This window comes from Leptonotus elevatus, chromosome 1, assembly GCF_054856555.1.
Source record: "Leptonotus elevatus isolate MCC_2025b chromosome 1, RoL_Lele_1.0, whole genome shotgun sequence".
Lineage (NCBI taxonomy): Eukaryota > Metazoa > Chordata > Actinopteri > Syngnathiformes > Syngnathidae > Leptonotus > Leptonotus elevatus.
The window spans coordinates 5,825,360-5,845,348 of NC_141239.1; the positions used below are offsets into that span (position 1 = coordinate 5,825,360).

Sequence of the window (19,989 nt, forward strand, 5' to 3'; positions counted from 1 at the left end):
CAATTGGCTGCATTTTGAAAGGAAGAGTGGCAAATATGCCCCAAAGTAGATGTGGAAGACTGATAAGTCAACAAAGAAAGCGTTTGGATGAAGTTCTCATTGCAAAACAATGTCTGATTAAGTGAGAGGTTCACATACTCCAGTTTTTCTTAAATCAACTTTTGTTCAAGAATGAATGACAATATGATCATTCTTTTTGTCAGCATTGTAGATTTGGGTATGACTAAACATTTAACAAGGTTATTTTAATATTTTATACCAAAAATCTGACCATGCCTGCAGGATTCACAAACTTTTGAGCAGCACTGTATATATGTATAAATATTTGTGGTCAAAGGTCATTCAGGGAAACTATGTTGTCTGAAACCATGTTCAAGGGAAGTTTATTTAAATCTCAACATTAAAGGCTGTATATCCATGCCCAGCGCCGTTGTGGGCATGAACAGTTTTGTTTTATGGGGGGGGGGGGGGGGGGGCTCAGAACTGTACCTTTCAGAGTGGCCTTTTATGGTGTCTAATCAGCATCTTGATATGGCACACCTGAGATCTGGGATGGATGAACTCGGCAAAGGAGAGGTGCTCACTTTCACAGATTTAGTTTTTTAATCAATATGTGAGAGAAATGGTGATATTGTGTATGTGGAAGACGTTATAGACGTTTGAGTTCATCTCGTAAAAATTGGGAGCAAAAACAAAATGTGTTGTGTTTCTATTTTTGTTGAATATAGAAACACACAAATACAACGTTTTTCAGTTATTTTAGTGATTTGGTGACTCGCATACAGGAGAGTTGAAATGGCTGACATTTTGTGCTACCAAGTTCTTTTGCCACATCTCTAATCTTTTCTCAAATTTGAATAACCTCCACTTTGAGGATTATAGTGAGGTTAAGACGTATATTTTGACCTGCCGGAAAGTAGTTACACGCAGGGCTGTGCGGCCGTAAGAGGATCGTGCAAAGCGATGCCGCTGATGTAGCGCGCACCGTTGCCTCCTCACCCACCCGCGACGTCCCCCTCGTACAGAATTCCTCGCATGGAAAGCGACAAAAATCAAACGCTTGCATTCCGGGCGGAACGCTTGGATTGCACTTCCTGCGGCAGACGGGTTTGCAAGGTGGACCGCGCACACGCCGTCGTTTATCAGCTGCCGCAACATCTCCATGTTGAGTCAAATATATAAAAGCTCATAATAACACGCGGAACCAAACCTAATCTCTCGACCCGCCGTAAAACGGCTCCTTAATGGAGTTAAGGTCCTCGTCTGTGTATTTCTCTGACTATCGTCTGCCTCGCTGTCTGCTAATATCGCTAACGTGAACAATAAATGTCTCAAAGTGGATTTTTGATTCCCAGCCATTCGTCCAGCTGTTTAGAACGGGAATTCCTTTACAATGCTCTGCTTGTTTCCACTGGAAGTATTAAAACCAGATGATATGTTGGTTTGTCAATTGTAATTCACTCAGTGACGAGGCGGGGGGAAAAAAGCCAGACAAATCATTCTCGCACGTCTATTTTCTGCTCCCTGACACGCTGCCGCCTCGACGCGAGTCTTGGAAATGGCCGCGGCAGAAGGAGAGCTGGACACACACTCGGATTGTGAACTGGCCGGTTGTGTGTGATTGATGAGGTTGACTGGCGTGTTGCTGTGTGCTTTGGCCGCTTGCCCCGGTCCAGGTTCCGCGTCCGAGTGTGTTTAAAGGCGCAGACGCGAGTCAGCGCTTGGATCGGCCGATCGGGGGGACATGCTGGGTCCTCATAAGATGAGGACGTTTGTTTGCGTTGTTTCTAGGGGTGGTTGTTGCTTAATACTAATGCTAACACACGTGCTATTTTTCTGAAAAAAATAAATAATAATAAATACCTTTGATACAATTTTTTATACAATTTTTTTGGGGCTGAGGGTGGAATTTGTCAATATCATGGGAAATGTTAAATTTGTATCTGAATGCACCACTGCACTAAATTTGTAGGGGTGTGCCAAAAAAATCGATTCTCATTTTGTACGATTCAGAATCGATTTTCTTCAAATTATTTTATACTGTCTTGCCTTTGTCTGTGTGTGCCTTTATTGGGAGCGCTGTTCACGCTGTACCCGGTTTGGCCACTGAGGGGCAGTGTGGTTCCACGCGGTCTAATACACTGTTAAGTTGTAGCCACATTAGAGAGTAGAAGGAAAAAGTCACGATCAAGTTATTCCAATAAAAGTTGTTTTTTTGCAGTGTGGAGCCGTTCTTTTGAGTGATAAAAGTGCCGCGAGTAGCGCGCTGATTAGCATTAGCGAGTCAGACTGGAGCAGATCATTACAATTCCTTGCACATCTATAGATTGAAGCAAAAATCATTGTCAATCAAATCATTTTGAATCAAAAATAGTTCTTAATCGAAAATCTATTCTGAATCGTATCGCAGGCCCAAAAATCGGAATTGAATCAAAAATTCCCACCCCTATAAATTTGGGATTCGACAAATATTATGACTTTTACAGTTGATAAATATTGAAGCTCTTTATCCTCAAATAGCACCACACAATTTTCAAAGACGACAATTGACACGAATTGTTCATGTCAGCAAAGTCCTGTAAGATGATCAGGTTTCGTGCAACCCTCGCACCTGAACTCACATAACACGTTATTCATCAATTGGCGCTATCTCTTATTTGCCGGAGTGAAGCCAAAGTAAACTCGCATGTACATACTTGAAACAGACACAGTCAGCTCCGCCTGACAAGTGCAAGGCGTGCGAGGCATTTCTTATGGGTGTGATTGACTCGCGATGCTTACCGGAGTTCATGGCCAATAAACTGTCACAAACGGTTTCCAGCACAAGCATGCACTGACTTGCAGTGCGAGGGTGTGGGACTCACTACCGTTATTTGAACGTGCTCGAGGCATGACGCCAAACTCTTGAGAAATCTTTCCCCAATTTGCGCTATTTCTGGTTTCTGATTTTGTAATCATCTCCATTGTTGTAAAAGAGAAAAATAACGAGGGAGTTGTCCATGCGAGTCACTGGATCGCTTTTTACGACTAATTTACGTGGAAATATATCAATATAATGATGATGTGTCACTGAGTTTAGAGTCAAACCTCAGTAGAATCTCCAGACCTTCCGAGAAAAAAAAAGTTTCCTCAAAAGTAAAAAAAAAAAAATGGTGACGTTCAACAAGTGTGATTTGCTTTCCAAATCTTTAAGCTCACTTAAATATACATTATTTCATCGGTTGAGCTAATACATATGTAGTATAAATTGTCTGCACATGCTATAAAATGTAAATAGGCAAGGAATGAGGAATGAGGTTCAAATTTCAATTCAGAAATTGCATGAAAATGCTAAATGCTATTAGCTGAATGCTAAGATTTGAATGCATGTGCTTATGAAGTAAATTGAAGGATAAATTATATGAAAATTACAATTTTATAATTGTGGTTAAACTTGAACTGCAATCTGTCTAAGGTGGGATTTAATCATTTCAGAGAAATTATAATCCATTTTCCTGATATGATAATCAGTTGGTATCAAACCATTGAATGTACTAAAATGAGGTGCAAGCGGGGTTCAAACCCAGGTTCTCCGCGGTGGCAGGCAATTGCTCTAAGGACTGAGCAAACTTGACTTGTTCAAATTCATGGCTAATGGTGTATTTATTTTTAACTCATTCACTGCCATTGACGGCTATAGACGTCAAAAATTCATTTGAACTATTTCTATTAGTTTAACATTTTCTCCCCACTATTGTTAACAAGAGTATGGAAGCCTAGAATTTTTTATTGTACATTAAGAACAGATATAAAATGTGTGATTAATCGTAAGTTAACTAGTGAATCTATGCGATTAATTACGATTACAAAATGTAATCGACTGACACCCCTAATTTTTAGTAATCTTTTTTTTTTATCTCGTCAGGCGATTCAAAAATTTTATTGTAATTAATTGCATGACTCACGATTAATTAATACTTTTTTATTTATAATTATAATTAAAACATTTCTAGGTTTTCATACTCTTGTTGACAAAAGTGGAAAATTTTTGACATCTATAGCCGTCAATGGCAGTGAATGAGTTCAAAGTGTCATCTGATGCTGAAAGCTGACATACATTTAATGATTTCAGTGAAATTATAATTAATTTCCTGATATGATAGTCAGTTGGTATGCATGGATATCACTTGCAATTGTATTATTTGCAATGTACAGTCGGAGGTGGAATTCGAACCTGTGACCTACTGGTTACTTTACCAATTGCGACCCCTGTCAGCCACCTGGCAATGATGATCAGTTGTATGTGGAAAGTGTGATTTACAACTGCTGTACAACTAATGAACTTATATCGACACGTTAGCTTGCTATTAAAAGCAAGAGGCGATTAAATTTTTTAATTGTAATAAATCGCATGACTTCACTAGTTAAATCACGATTAATCACAAATTTTACATCTGTTCTAAATGTACAAAAAAAAAATTCTAGGTTTTCATACTCTTGTTAACAAAAGTGGGGAAAATTTTTAAGCAAATCGAAATAGTTCAAATTATTTTTTTGCCGTTTATAGCCATCAATGGCAGTGAATGAATAAAAAAAGAAAAAAGAAAAGAATAGATTATTAATAATTAGGGGCGTCAGGCGATTTAAGTTTTTAATAGTAATTAATCGCATGACTTCACTAGTTAACTCGCGATGAATCACAAATGTCATATCTGTTCTAAATGTACAATTAAAAAAGTTCTAGATTTTCATACTATTTTTAACAAAAAGTGGAAAACAATTTAAACTAATAGAAATAGTTAAAATGAACGTTTATAGCCGTCAATGGCAGTGAATGAGTTCATGTAAAAGACTACCAGTTACATACACACTTCTGAAATAACTCCTTTCCTCAAATTACCTTCGTATGTTATTCATCATATACATCTGTGAAAAAGACACTGAAAACCTCGGGGGGTGCAATATAGCGGTTGAGTACTGAATTAGCTTTTTGCTATTGTCACTTTGACACAGATGGTGAAATTTGGCTTTAATTTCGCACGTCATTGGCTTTGAAACATTTTAAATACCGAATAAGTCAGTGGGTTATGGTACATTGTGCTTATTTCATGGAATCTCTTGGGAGAAACTTGAATTGTTGTCGAGATACCACCAAATGATTTCCATGCGTGTTCCTTTGAAACTCGCAATTGGGGGTTGAAAGTCCGAAAAAAACTGCCTGCTTTTGTATATTCAAAACAAAAGTAGCTGCTTTGGACAACAGCCAAGCAGCAATTTTCTCCCAGAAGAATTCTGGTTTCCACGGCAACGGCGCCTTAATTGATTTCCTCTCTAATTATAATGCTTTAAGGACAGCTGGGCCAAGCACCATTGTGTTAAACGAATACTTCAAGGCACTCTTATTAGCGCAATACGCAACCGCTTATCAGGATACTCTTGGTGAAAACACGTTGTTGTCGAACTGACTGTTTAATTGTGAACTCATGCACGCGTGTAAGCCGGGAAAAAAAAAAAAGTCAATGGGTTCATCTCGCTGACTTTCTGCAAACAGTTTTCTTTTCACACTCTATCTTCGGTTAGCGCCAAAACATCCTGATGAATGCAATGTATAAATACCTCATCTCTTTTTCACAAAGGTCACCGTGTCTTCTGTGAGCTCCCCAATCAATACATTTTCACAATATCACGTTGCTGCCTCAGTAGGCTGAAGCAGGAAATCAGAAAAGGCTGTCAACAGGCTGAAATGAGAACATAATCAGGAAAAAAATATTTATGAAAAAATTAACAACTCATTAAAAAAATGTCCCACTTAGCTTAATGCTAACATATATTGCAAAACATCATAAAAGCACAGATCTAAACACCGTACACAGATAACACTGGTCAACACACATTTTGATGCCAAGAAACGGTTTGAGGTAGGGTTGTGCAATTAATCGAAATTCAATTACAATTTCAATTATTACATTCCAGCATAATCGTAATAAAAAGATTTGCATCTTTTTACAATTTTAAAATAACTAATTTAATACATTTTGTTTCATCCAAAAGGAACTTGCATGATTATAATGTTTTAAACAGAGGTGGCAAATCCAGGTGAAGAAAGTAAAGCTAGCTAGCTCCCATGGTGCTTGTTTACCTATTAGAGAGCTAACTAGCATCAGTCAAACTGCTTTCTGGACCTGGATTTGCCACCGCTAGGGAGCTAGCTAGCTAGCACATGGGGCTAACTGTGGCAGGGTTTTTACTTTCTGACCCTGGGAAAAATTTTCTGTTTAAACATTTGAAGGTTTTTACTTTTTGGACCTGGATTTGCCACTGCTAACGAGCTAGCTAGCTAACACCTAGGGCTAACTGTGGCAGGGTTTTTACTTTCTGAACCTGGGAAAATGTTTTCATTTAAACATTTTCTTCTTTTGTACCAAAAAAACTAATGATCGTCCTAATCATGATTTCAATTATAACTAAAATAATTCTGATTAATATTTTCTTCATAATTGAGCAGCCCTAGTTTAAGGTTATTTTAAAGTCTAAGAATCTGAAAATGACATAGTTTTTTCCAAATTAGCTTGACTTTTGGAGATATTCCCTATTCCTGTTTTTAAAAAAGTGTTAATGGAACTTATTACTTTGGTATTCTCTTTATGCTACAACTTTGATAAAGTTGTATCTGTCTTTTCAAGTCAAGTAAAATTGATTTATATATTCGAAGAAACTTCTACATGCAAATCCTTTTTCAAATAAAATGGGGCGGCACGGCTCAGTGGTAGAGTGGTGGTCTCCCACCGTGAGGTTGTTCGATCCTCACCCACGGGGACCATGCCCAAGTGTCCTTGGGCAAGACAGTGAACCCCGATTTGCTCCCAGTGGACCTTGCAGCGCCCTGCGTGGCAGCAGTCCACCATTGGTGTATGAATGTGTGTGTGAAGAGGTGAATGTGAGGCTTATATTGTAAAGCGCTTTGGGCACCATATGGTGTCGTTTAAAGTGCTATATGTGGAGTCAAAAGTTTTGTACTTGGAAAAAAACTTGAAACTGAAAATTGTCGCGTTAAATATATAAAGGTATTAAAAATATGTGTGTATATTTTGACATTCGAGGTCTTATTTTTTTCAGTTGCATGTTTTTTTCTTTTCAGATTCAGATCTTATTTTGTAGGGTTTCCAAATTAATTTTTTTCACTTTCAAATCGTTTTTCACTTTCAAATCGTTTTTCACTTTCAGATCTTTTTTTTCACTTTCAAATCTTCTTTTTTTTTCAGTTTCAGACTTTTGACCTGAATGTTACGTGGGGGCGTGGGGGCGTGGTGTCAACTGAGCGGGGCGTGGAGTCATGAGTGACAACTGCACAAAAGTGCTTTGGAAGCAAAAAGTGAAAATAAATAATTTATTCAAAGGAATGACCAAAGTGAATCAAACTTAATTTTGACCCGAAAAAAACGTTTCACTCGCTTATTTTTATTTTGAATACCTTTTTATATTTTGCGAAATTCAAGATCAACACGACAATTTTCAGTTTCAAGTTTTATTTTTTCAAGTACAAAACTTTTGACCCTAATTTAACTCCATAGCTATTTAAAAAGCAGCCCATTTACTTAAAAATTCAGAAAATTAGCAGTAAACAACAAGCATGTAACCTTTTATTGTACAATAAACAACACGCATTTTTGATATTCCCAAATGAAAAACATCAATATCGCTAAAACTAGAGCCAATTCAAAGAAACAAAATGGATGTCATTGTCAGTCAGGAGCCCATAATTATCCAGAAATTATTAAAATATCTTTGGCATACACACAAAAAAAAGTTGACCAGTATAATAAAGGATGCCAGCAAATCGGGCGACTGTAGTATACATAAGTACAGAGAAAAAAAACTTATATTAAAAGGTGATTTTAAAACAACAAAAATTAAAAAAATATTCACTTAAAATGACGGTAATTTAACAACTATATTCACAGGCTTATATTCTGTATGTTCTACAAAAAAATGATGAATATTACAGCATCTTACTGATTCCCTACAGTAGAAGAAGAAGTAGTACTGTTCTCCGTTTTTGTCTGCATGAGTGCTGCCTCCTGGTGGCCAAGGGAGGGAGGAAAGGAGCAGCACAATTAATTGGATTGCAGCCTTCAAGCATGATACATAATACGTTTAATTCTTTACATTCTATTTAATTATTCTATATTACAAAATTATAATGTGCTTTTTTCCCCCTTATTAAAACAATCAATTCATCAAAACAACAAATTACCGGCGAGGTAATCAGCGATTGGTTGGCTATATTCCGAGGTAATTACTGACATCTTTGTTGACTACTTTTTACAAAATGCAATTTTTAAACACTTCACGATGTTTATTTAATGAAAATTGAACTCTTCATCAATGAAAGAGCTGAAAGTTTGACCTAGCGAACCATTATTCCGCCTCATATTTCAGAATCTACCTGTGTGACTTTCCACTCATTTTGCTAAACAGTTTATCTGTTTTAGATTTTTAACACAGATTCAACCACATGTTTTGTTCCTTTTTTTTTCCCTCACTTGAGGCTGCGAACAGACATTGCATTGCGCTCCTGGTTGAAGGGTGGGTGGCGTATCGATCATTCTTTTCAATTTCCCAGTTGTATACACCTGCAATGTTCACGCCGTGAACTGCTAACAAGTGAGAATCACGTCGCGCTAAGTTTAGCAGCAAGCTCAAAGGCGTGCAACGGCGTCAGTCACACAAGAGTGAAAGGATCCATCTGCTTCTTTTCAGACAGCTGTGCGAGAACATTTACATTTTACAGTTTAAATGTTGTACAAATAAACTAAGTTTTGTGATTTTTTTTAAATTTTGTTTTTAGTATTATTTTTTTTTAATTAGTTTTAAATAGTGTTTTTTTTATATACGTTCTTGAGTGCTAGATTAAAAAAAAAAAAAAAAAGGTCATTAAGTGTTGTAAAGTAAAATTAACCCAAAAACATATTTAAAATGAAACCTGAAAGCTCATCTATACGGAAGAAGATTAGGTTTAGTGAAGAGAAAAAAAAAAAGGTTGGCAGGATTCTGACTTTATTCTCAGAATTCTCATATCAAAGTTAAAAAAATAAAAATAAAAATAAAATATACATCTTGGTTTATTAAAACAAACTAAAAAAAATTCCTTTATTTTCAACTTTGTCAAATAAATATCATAGATGTACAGAAGAGGATTAGGTTCAGTGAAGAGAAAAAAAAAAGGTTGGCAGGATTCTGACTTTATTCTCAGAATTCTGACTTCAAAGTGAGAATTTAAGCAGTTTTGTTTTTGTTTCATTCAGGATTTTTTTCTATTTTAGTTATAGTTATTGGTATTCCATTATAATCGGATAAAAGTCCCATTGAACTCAATTAATCAAGGATGTCATTGATTTTTATTTTATTTTAATGTATTTATTTTCAGCACAATACAGCAGTCCCCAACCTTTGTTGCGCCATGGACCCGTTTGACGTAAAAAATATATTTTGACAGAGTGGCATCGAACTGTACAATTAAAAATATAACTCACCATTATTCCCAAAAAAATACCATTACTGTGATTTCACCATATCTATTTCACTTGTGCTTTTACTGTACCGGTACTTGACGATATATTTTGCAAGTGCTGCCGGTGTCATTTTTGAGCCGGCTAATGCCAAGTGTTTTGCGACACCGTGTCATAAAACCAATACACGTTAGCGCGTTTGTTCTTGTGGCGTGTTGTGTTATGAATAAAGTTATTGGACATAAAATAGCATCAGAGATGTCACTTCACTTTGTGACGCTGCCCTCGCTCCTCAACAGCAGTCCTGCGCTCTCGCTGGTACAAATATTTGAGAAACTCGTGACTAAATAGCCAAAGCTAAGCTAGCAAGGCTAAATGCTATTCTTATCTACAGTTATATGAAGATTTCGGCCATTTTACAGCTCAACAGAGTGTTATAATTTGGCAACCGCAGCAGACAGGCGAGTCGAAAGTCTTCTGTAAATTGACCTTTTGGAACATGAGTTGCCAAAAAATACTTCATTAGCGTTTAGTCAACTAGAATTTTAAATGTCAATGGGGAGTAGTAAACCTGCTCAACCCCTCGAGTGTTTCAATCTTTCAATCTACTAAGCCGCATAAAAGAACAAAATAGACCCTTCTCGCTGACTTCACTTTATCCAGAATGGTTAGCTACCGCTTAGCCTGCTGGAGGGCAAACGATCAAAAGAAGTACACGGAGAGAGCGTTGTTTTCGGTTAGCGTTTCGTTTCAAACTTGGAAGAGGGAAACCTCCAAAAACCTCGAGGGCGGCAGTTTGACACCTATGGTTTAAATGGTGGGAAAATATGACAATTATAGCAAAAAAAAAAACATCCCTAGGAGAGTATGTTACTGCGACTCATTGGAATTGAGCCGTTCTGAGCCGCTATCTCCAAAAGCCGGAGTTGGTTGGAGGGCAAGAACCCTATTATGGACTTTCACCATCGGCCCTGATCAAAGGAAGCCACCACATTACTAAGTGAGCTACCACAACGTTTTAAATGATTTCATTGTAAAGAAGAGCGCCTACACTTGGGAGGACCTTTGATGCTATCAAGAACCCGGAGGCGTACAATTACTTTGTGCCTGGATGGGTGGAGGGATATCGGCTGCGTTCAACATCATAATGTTTGTCTTGTGGCAGCAAAAGTTATGTTCTATTTATCTTTTGGTTGAAACGGGTTGCTAGTGTAAAACATCTTTCATCAAATCATTTGTGTCCGGAACTCGTCTTGCTTTTTGTCTTAAGCCGCTATCCCGCTGAGTTGCGAGCGTTGCGAAAGTTCTCGACCGGAATATGTCTCATTTGTGTTCGGGGTTATTCGTAGTTGTCGCTATTAAACCTCGTGAATCCATTGTTTCACCAACATACGCATTTGCTCGTAATCCCGTCGTAATTTGTCATAAATATGTCAGCAAAGTTCTTTACGAGGTCCCATTCGTAAATTCACTCTGACGGCCATATACTACGGCGAGAGAGCGTTTTCGAGTGCACTGTGTTTGGAAAAGTGCGGCTCTGTCTGGAACAGCACACGCATTGAAATCATATTTCAAGTGCTCAATGTGCTCAAGCAGGGTGATATTCCTCCAGAACGCATGCAGATGTTGCTGCGCGGGAATATAGGCTCTATCAATGGCATCCGTCTCCCTGAAAAAAAGGTTTAGGCCGATTAAGCGTCAAAATGATGATCATGTCGTACGCTGTCATATTGGACTTTTTTTGTGCGGCGCGTCATCGCTATAATGTGTGCAAGGGCCCCCTGTTCGTTTCCGACTTATATCCCGGACTATATTGTGCTATAAAATTCCCGTGGCGTCGTCAAGTATTGGCATCATTTAGATACTCATACTCATACCATTCATATATACTTCCTTTGAGAATTAAGGAAAGAAAAAAACTGTCACAGGTTTTGGTGGCATTATGAATGAAAAGCGTGACTGATTGTTGCCAAAATGTATCCATAGATGTGCTAATTGATAGTCTGAAAATAAATATAAGAACTAAATTTGCATTATTATTATTATTATTATTAATAATAATAATATTATTGTTCATGTTGTGATGACTCCCGGCCGCTAAACACAAAACATTTCGTCACTTAATGTAAAAAAAAAAAAAAAAAAACACGACTGATTATCACCAAAATTTATGAGTACATGTGGTAATCATAGTCTGGAAATATTAGAACGGAACTCTCAACATTCTCGATAATATTCAAAAGCGTTCATTATTATTATTATTATTATTATTATTATTATTATTATTATTATTATTATTATTATTATTATTATTATTATCATTATTAATATTATTGTTCACGTTGTGATGACTCCCGGCCGCTAAACACAAAACATTACGTCACTTTATGTAAAAAAAAAAACTTAAAAAAAATGTGGTAATCATAACCTGGAAATATTAGAACGGAACGCTCAACATTCTTGATAATATTCGAAAGCGTTCATTATTATTATTATTATTATTATTATTCGGTCTTAAATATTATCCAAATGATTGCAAGTTTTGGTCTAATATTTTTAGACAATGATTACATGTTGTACTCATAAATTTGGGGGACGATCAGTCACGGTTTTCATTCATTTCATTCACTCTGCTCCAGTCCCTTCTAAAAATGTATTTTTCCCCCCTTTCTTTTTCCAAGGAAGAATATGAAAAACCTGACTGATATCTATATGATGTCAATATATTACATATATATATATATATATGCAAATGCATCACGGCGATGACTGACTGGATACAAATGTCCAATAATTACATCTTCTAATTAAAAAGGAAACGAAACGTTTTGTGGGTCAATTTGACTCCAATTTTACGTTAAGTCGTGCATTGTCTCAAATGTCGCTTTTACATCGCAAACACGTCGTAGATATGTTGCAAAATTACAGAGACGACAACCTCCTATTTTGCTAATTCAACATTCGCAGATTTCGGCAATTTTCGTAGTTCAGCGGGATCGGGGCTTTAGCTTGCTAACTGCAAACAAACACGGCGATTAAAAAAATAAATATCACAATTTTTCACAACCCAAATTTGGCAAGTAAACTTTGATAGTGTTATGGTTATCAAGACCTACGAAAAATGTTCTATGATATGAAATCAATGTGATTTTTTTTTTAAATTATGAATAAATGTTGAATATTCCAACATCGGGTACGTTCTGTGTGTCTGATTGCTGAAAATCACGTGTCTCACAGTTTTTCAATTTTTTTGGTAAACTTACTTGAATAATTATGAAAATAAAAATAAATTGTATGATATGCAATATACACAAGTCAAGGTAGGTTTATTCATATGGCACATTTGTCGCGTCTGCCTGGAATTTACAATCAAATGTTATGACCTTTCACCTTTTTTTTTTTGTTTGTTTCTTAAAACGTCACAATGATCAATTTAGCTAGCTGGTACAGAAACATAAATTATTTTTCCTGTCTGCCTCGGTATGTCGACTTGTTGCTGTGAACACAATCAATTGCGGCGGAGGAAAAAAAAAAAATTTCAATACAATACTTGATCATTTGGAGTAGCGTGTTAAATTGAAGTATTGAGTGATTTATGTGTTTATTTACACTCTTTAATTCCACAATAGAAGAAAAAGTAGCACGTATTTGAGCAAATCCTTACATACCGCTCTAAAAAAAACCAAAAAAAACACTGTATATTTCTTTGAAATCTTATCATCTTGGGAGATTTTTCAAAAGTGGATTACGACACCAAGACGGTTTCAGTTGACTTTTTCTGTCCGGTTAAGACTAAACGAAAGCTTGACCTTGTCAGCTTCTTTGCGCTAAACCAAACGTACACGGCAAGCATTTTTTTTTTTTTTTTGCTTTCCACTTTCCATTCACGTCAAACATTCGCGTTACTCTCCGACCTTCTGAAAAGGATGCCTTTGTTGTTGTGTCAGGAGAGCTTCTTGTCTGACGTGAAGTGATGGAACAAAGAGTAACTTCATGTTGTCGGTCAGGAAGACGGGTCAGCAGGTGGTCCCATTAGTTGGCCCCCATGCCGGGAGAGAGAAAACTGCAAAGAGAAATGGAAATTGCTTACGGCTGTAATGAGACATGATTCATATCATCCGGGAGCAAAAATATTGAACCCTATGTTTTCATCTGAGCCTGTTGATCGTGTGTCTTTCTCTCAAATTTTGCGCTCCCAGGAGTTAAATTAAACGTGTACTTGTATGTTAGTATTGACGATACAATTTGTAGAAGGTGCTTTTACACTCATTATCTAAGATGGCATTCATATGTTTTTTTTTTCCCAGCTCAGCAGCATGTGTGTAAGGTGCGGAGTACGGGGGATGGACTCACAAAATTTCTGGCATCCAGGATAATGAGCTGTTCGCTAATGCTAAGCGATGCATCCTGCAACACTGCAGCTCTGCTTATGTTTCGGTTGTGAACATTGTGTTTTTGTCTCTGAAAAACTGCAACCTTGTAATAGGTTTTGCTGTAATATTATTATTTATTTATTTTATTTAAAAATAATAATAATTTAACCACAAAAACATGGTGTGATTGTCAAGGAAGAACCAGATGGTGACAAAGGAAAAGGGTGTTTTCACTGGCTGATAACATTAATCAATGTATTTCTGATTTCTAACCACAGGTACATATATATATATATATATATATATATATATATATATATATATATATATATTCAGAGAGAGCGAGAGAGAGTTTACAATTTGTGAAATTCTTAATTATCAAACACATTATTAAATTAGTATATTTTATAAGTTTTCAGAGAGAGAGAGAGAGATATGGATGTTCACTATTTGTGAAATTATTAATTATCAAATACATTATTCAATTATTATATTTTATAAATTTTGAGAGAGAGAGAGAGAGAGAGAGAGAGAGAGAGAGAGAGAGAGAGAGAGAGAGAGAGAGAGAGATGTGGATGTTCACTATTTGTGAAATTATTAATTATCAAATACATTATTCAATTATTATATTTTATAAATTTTGAGAGAGAGAGAGAGAGAGAGAGAGATGTGGATGTTCACTATTTGTGAAATTATTAATTATCAAATACATTATTCAATTATTATATTTTATAAATTTTGAGAGAGAGAGAGAGAGAGAGAGAGAGAGAGAGAGAGAGAGAGAGAGAGAGAGAGCGAGAGAGAGAGAGAGAGAGAGAGAGAGATGTGGATGTTCACTATTTGTGAAATTATTAATTATCAAATACTTTATTCAATGATTATATTTTATAAGTTTCCAGTGTAGTGTATACTAAAAATGGAAAAAGCTAATGCATTTTTTGATTGACAGTTGAAATCGTACAGCAAATCACTGAACTACAATGCGTGGATCTTTTTGCCATACAGTACAACAGCAGCGTTTCATAAACTTTATATTGCAGCTTACAAAGAAATGACAGAACCGAGCAAAACAACCAAAAAATAAAAACTTTGCATTTGAGTTAGAATTTGTTTATATGCGGACAGGTCAGGACATTAGCATTGACCCAGGCAGTGCTACCGTCGGGACTCTGCAGTGCCTGTAAATAATTGGTGTGTAAATGAGTGGGCAATCCACGAAGATCAAGCGATCACAAGGGCCGTGTCGTGTATAGCAATTAGAGGCGTGGCCTCACAGCAAGCAACGGAGTCCCATCGGCGTGTGTCTAGGGAAACTCAAAGCGATCGATACCGTCACACGTGCATGTCCTATTGCGAAGAGTTCACACGAGGAACCCGAGCGGAACTCCGGTCTGGTCCAGGGATCGTCCAGGGTACTCCGCTATAGTTTGTTTGGATGTGCACTTTAGATACAGCAATGTCCCGGTTACATAAATCCTGGCTCTATTACATCCTGATGCGCCAATTTGACTGTGAAAGCAGCTGCAGTTATGTGATTAAAATCAGTTATTGTGCAATCTGTTTTTTGTTTGTCGAGGCTGTTCCTGAGCTGCACAAGCAACATATAAAAATTCATTTTCCTATCCTTTTTCTTCTTTTCTAAATCACTGCGATATCTCTGTTATTGGACACATTTATCTCTGTGACTTCACAACTTCAGCTTTTATTGTGTAGTTCAAATGAAATGAACCCCCCCCCCCCCCCAAAAAAAAAAAAGCCATGTCTTTGATTTGTTCGTCTTCAGCGCGCCGTACCACTTCTTAAACCACTCCATCGTTACTTTTTAAACATTGCTTGACTGCTCATGTCACGTTGTTGGCAGCTCGACTAAATATTTTCCCTGCCAGTTCTTTTCATAATTTATGAACGACACTGCCTGCCTACGATGAAATGAAATGTCTTATTCTGCTTTTTTTTAAATGATTCTTCAAACATCGGGTGAATGAAAGCGTAAAAGTTAGAATTTCTTTGAATTTGCCATGGCATTCATGTTAAAAATAGGCAACTTATATATGTGCAAATGGCATATAATAATTCATTGCTATTCGTAAGGGATAGGGATTCAACCATTTTGTGGCAAAAGCAACAAAAAAAACTTGACTAGCAAAGTATCAGTTCAACCAGAAAAAAAACATGAAGAGGAAAATTCCTAAAGAGCAAACCTTGACTCGGTGGAAGTTACACTATACAGCAATCACCCTGCATGGCGGGGTTACATTCCAGACCTGCAATATAGAATATACTGAAATATGGCTCTCGGCATGTTTTATAGCATTCACAGCGCTTAATGTGTTTAAGGTCATTAAACACATTTCAAATAATACAAACCCACTTAAACATGATGCCCAAGGATGTACATTATAAAGTTGGACTGTGACTTCCTGTAGGCGTAAAAAGCAGGATTACAGCAGATGACGTTCAATAATTTTCAAAAAAATTAAGATGTGCTGAAATACAGTTCTTCCTGTTTTGTTCTTATTCTTTCTAATTTACACCATCCCAAATTAAATTTGCCATCTAGTGGTCAACAGTGGAATTACATCACACCTGATGTTTTAAATGAGTGGGTTTTTTTTTTTCATTATTGTTATTGTTTTTTTTTAAAGTATGTTTTTAAAATCTATTCTGTGTTTTTATTCCATGCTGTGCATTTTGACATTTCATTCTGTGACAACAATAAATCTGAGTCTGAGTATCAGACTAAAATAGTTATTAACTGTAAAAATAAATACATCTGTCAAATATTAGGACCGCACACCTTCTTTAAACACTTGCACAGCCTACTATAGTGTGCATACTATTAATTTAAGCATGGGCCGATATTATATGTTTTATTTTGACGATATAATAACCGTGAAAAATATCATGGTATCACACATATTAAAATTATAGGCCTAAAATTATCATTATATATATATATATATATATTAATATATATATATGTACCCTATATATGGGTAAATAAAATAAAAAATCCCCAACATAATAAATTTTATGTTTTAACATATAGAACTTTTGGTACAGAAGAATCTTAGGTTTAAATAAATAAATACATAAATATGAACCTCCTTCTGTTTGAATTAGTAAGTAACAGTGTCCTATCTCTGGTAAACTATTTTTAGAACAGAACCGTGGGCTACTCATGTTGTAGTATCCGCTAGAACATTTTTTATTACATTTTTTTAGGACAATGCCTCTTAACAGAGTCGTGTCTCTTTTATCTCCCTCCCACTGTGGCTAGCTTCTCACCCCTCCCCTCCCTGCTCACGGAAAAGGAGGGAAAAAAAGTTACTTGGAGGCAATTAATTTCAAAGTGGCGGCTCGTTTACTCAACTCTGCAAGCAGCCAATCATGTTATATATATATATATATATATATATATATATATATATATATATATATATATATATATATATATATATATATATATATTAAATGTTGCCCTGACAGCCAATATTAGCCGTTATTGAAACCTTGACTTCTTAAAACCACAACAAACCGTCAAACCAGGAATCCATAGCATTCCTATGTACTATACGATTTCATAAGGCCATGTCATGCAGAGCAATATGAAATCAATTGCTGTTGAGCGATCAGGATTATTTCTCACATGACAAAATTGTTGCGTCAAATGATCATTGCTCTTCCAGCATGTAACAAGCTCTTTGTCGTCGGCTTTGTGGTGCAGGAGACCCAGGAGAGATTTCCGAATCTGGGCCAGATGGAGGCCTGGGAGGAGCTGGGCAGCGGGGAGACGGAGGGCAGCGCCGCAGATTGTGATGACGAAGACGGATGTCAAGCCTCGGGAGACGGTCAAGACGCAACCCGTGAGTAGCGCGCACACGAAGCCCACACGTTTGCGTGCATGCGGAACAACTTGGAAAACACACCCCGACGTCTCTCAAATGGATCTCAGGAGTTTCTTCAGAACTTGACACAACAAGCCTGCCGTCTTTTGGGTGAACACGCAACGAAAGTGCGGTGTTGTTCGGGCTTGTGTTAGCTTTGATATTGTTTTCTATGACAGTCTAATCCATAAACGAGTTAGAGTCGGAGCAAACGTACAGCACATTACATTGCTATCTAAAACTACACAGCTGAATCCAATCCACTTTAGTTTTTATAGCACATTTTATGAACAAGCCTTTCCAAAGTGCTGTCAATTGAGATCCACACACTATCATACATGTACAAAATCTAGTAAAACCAACTATAAAAAAAAAAACAGTCAATAAAATACCAAAATTAAAGTAAAAATAAATACATTAAAAACTCATTTGCTCCCCAAAACTTATAAATACGTTCTATTTTAATTGTTTTAAGTGACCTCAAGACATATTTCTAAATTTTTTGAATGTTTTTTTTTTATGCTTGAGCATACAGAAGACTTTGATGCAGCCTCTCAACTGCATAGAATAATTAAAGAAATGGTAGTTATTACAAAAACGGCCAGCAGGTGGCAGCAGAGCAAAATAGATCAACCAGGGCCATGATGAAAAAAAAGCTCATTTACCCACAGTTCTAAACAGATTTGTAAATAATGATGACATAATGCTGTCAAAATTAATCGATTCATCGACAAGTAATCGATTATCAAATTACTAGACAACTATTTTAACTAATTGAAACCCCAAAATTTATAAATAAGTTTTTTAATATGTTTTTTCCTTTTTTTCTGCTAAAGCATACAGAAGGCTTTGATGCAGCTTCTGACTTGAGGAGTAGCGTAAAACAATGGTAGTTATTACAAAAAAAACAGCAGGTAGCAGTAGAGTATAAGAGATCAGCCAGAACCATGTTGGTACAAACTCTTTTTGCCAGTGTTTTCAACAGGTTTGTGAATAATGATGAAACTTAGCTATAGTCTAATGCTAATTGCTGCAAAATGGAAAGAGATAGAAATATATATTTTTCCTGATGAAAGAAGACACTCTAGTCTTTCTTTTGGTAGGTTCCATGTTTTTATAGCAATAGTACACAATATTCTGCGGGCCTTGCAAAATCTGTCCAAATCCAGTAAAACAGCCGGGAGTGAATGGGGTTGCTTCAGTGAAAATGGCTAGGAGTAAAAAAGAAAATTAAATTAAAAAAAAAATTTTTAAAGGCCCACAATTCATGCTGAAATAACCCGTCACCTAGAATTTATATAACATTTTAAAAATAGTAAGAGACATAATAGAAAGTATATATTTATGGTAAAACTGTTTTTAAGCAATCAGTAAATAAAGCCCATCTAGGAAGTGTATACATTTTTTGTTACTTTGCTTTTGGCCAATAGCGCTATCCACAAAGGTTTGCAAATTTGGACACAGGACTGGAGAGACAAACCTTACCCCGGGTTAGCTTAGCGCAAGCTAGCTGCTATGACAAACTCGACATGGATGGACGACACAGATTGATTTAAAACTTTACCAAAAATGGAAAAACAACCTGGGTTCTGCCGTTGGCCAGTGTTCTGCCAGGGATTTTGGAGGTTGAAGTGACAGTGTGTAAAAGTTCACCGCTACATGTTGCTATATAATAGAATGCAGCCAAATCACTACGGTGACTCAGAGAGACCACACTTCACAAGCCTACTACTAGTTCTTATTTTATGTGAGCAGTGAGCGACCGGTGAGAACCCTGGCAAGCGACGCCTAAAGACCAAGCGAGCTGGATTTAGCCGGAGCAGCTAACAAGAGCGGCTAGCGGTAGTTAGTCGGAGCCATAGGCCGCAGTGGCTAACAAAACCGGCTAGCGTGAGGAGCTGGTAGGAAAAAGCTAGTAGAAGCTTGCTAAAGCGAAACAGAAGGTGACAAGCGGCGAGAGCCCGAATCAGGGAACTCAGCGACGACCACCTGCAAGCCCCCAGCTGTGGAAGATAAGCGGCAACACATTGGGTTCGACTGTAGCCTATGTAATATAATTAGCGATTACTAGACTTACGATCTTTTTTTTTTTTTAAACGACGCTAAACTGATACATCATTTTAATTTTTTTTAACGAAGAAATTATTTCACCACTAGATGGCGGCAAATATTGCACACTGTCCATTTAAAGTAAGTTATTTTAAGCTAAAATGGAAAATTTGGCGCGGCTGCTCTATACTC

The 19,989-nt window shown here is 36.7% G+C and overlaps 1 protein-coding gene across 3 annotated transcripts in view; it reads left to right on the top strand.

Annotated features, from left to right (window-relative positions):
- Positions 1 to 19,989, top strand: part of gpc5c (glypican 5c) — a 183,233-nt gene that overhangs the window by 133,161 nt on the left and 30,083 nt on the right. For all 3 annotated transcript variants that reach the window (XR_015097391.1, XM_086098478.1, XM_086098492.1), the window contains one exon: positions 17,589 to 17,727. Coding sequence is in view for 2 of the 3 variants with exons in the window: in XM_086098478.1 (XP_085954604.1) it covers positions 17,589 to 17,727 (139 nt within the window). In the remaining variant the exon portion in view is untranslated. The remainder of the gene's footprint in view (positions 1 to 17,588; positions 17,728 to 19,989) is intronic.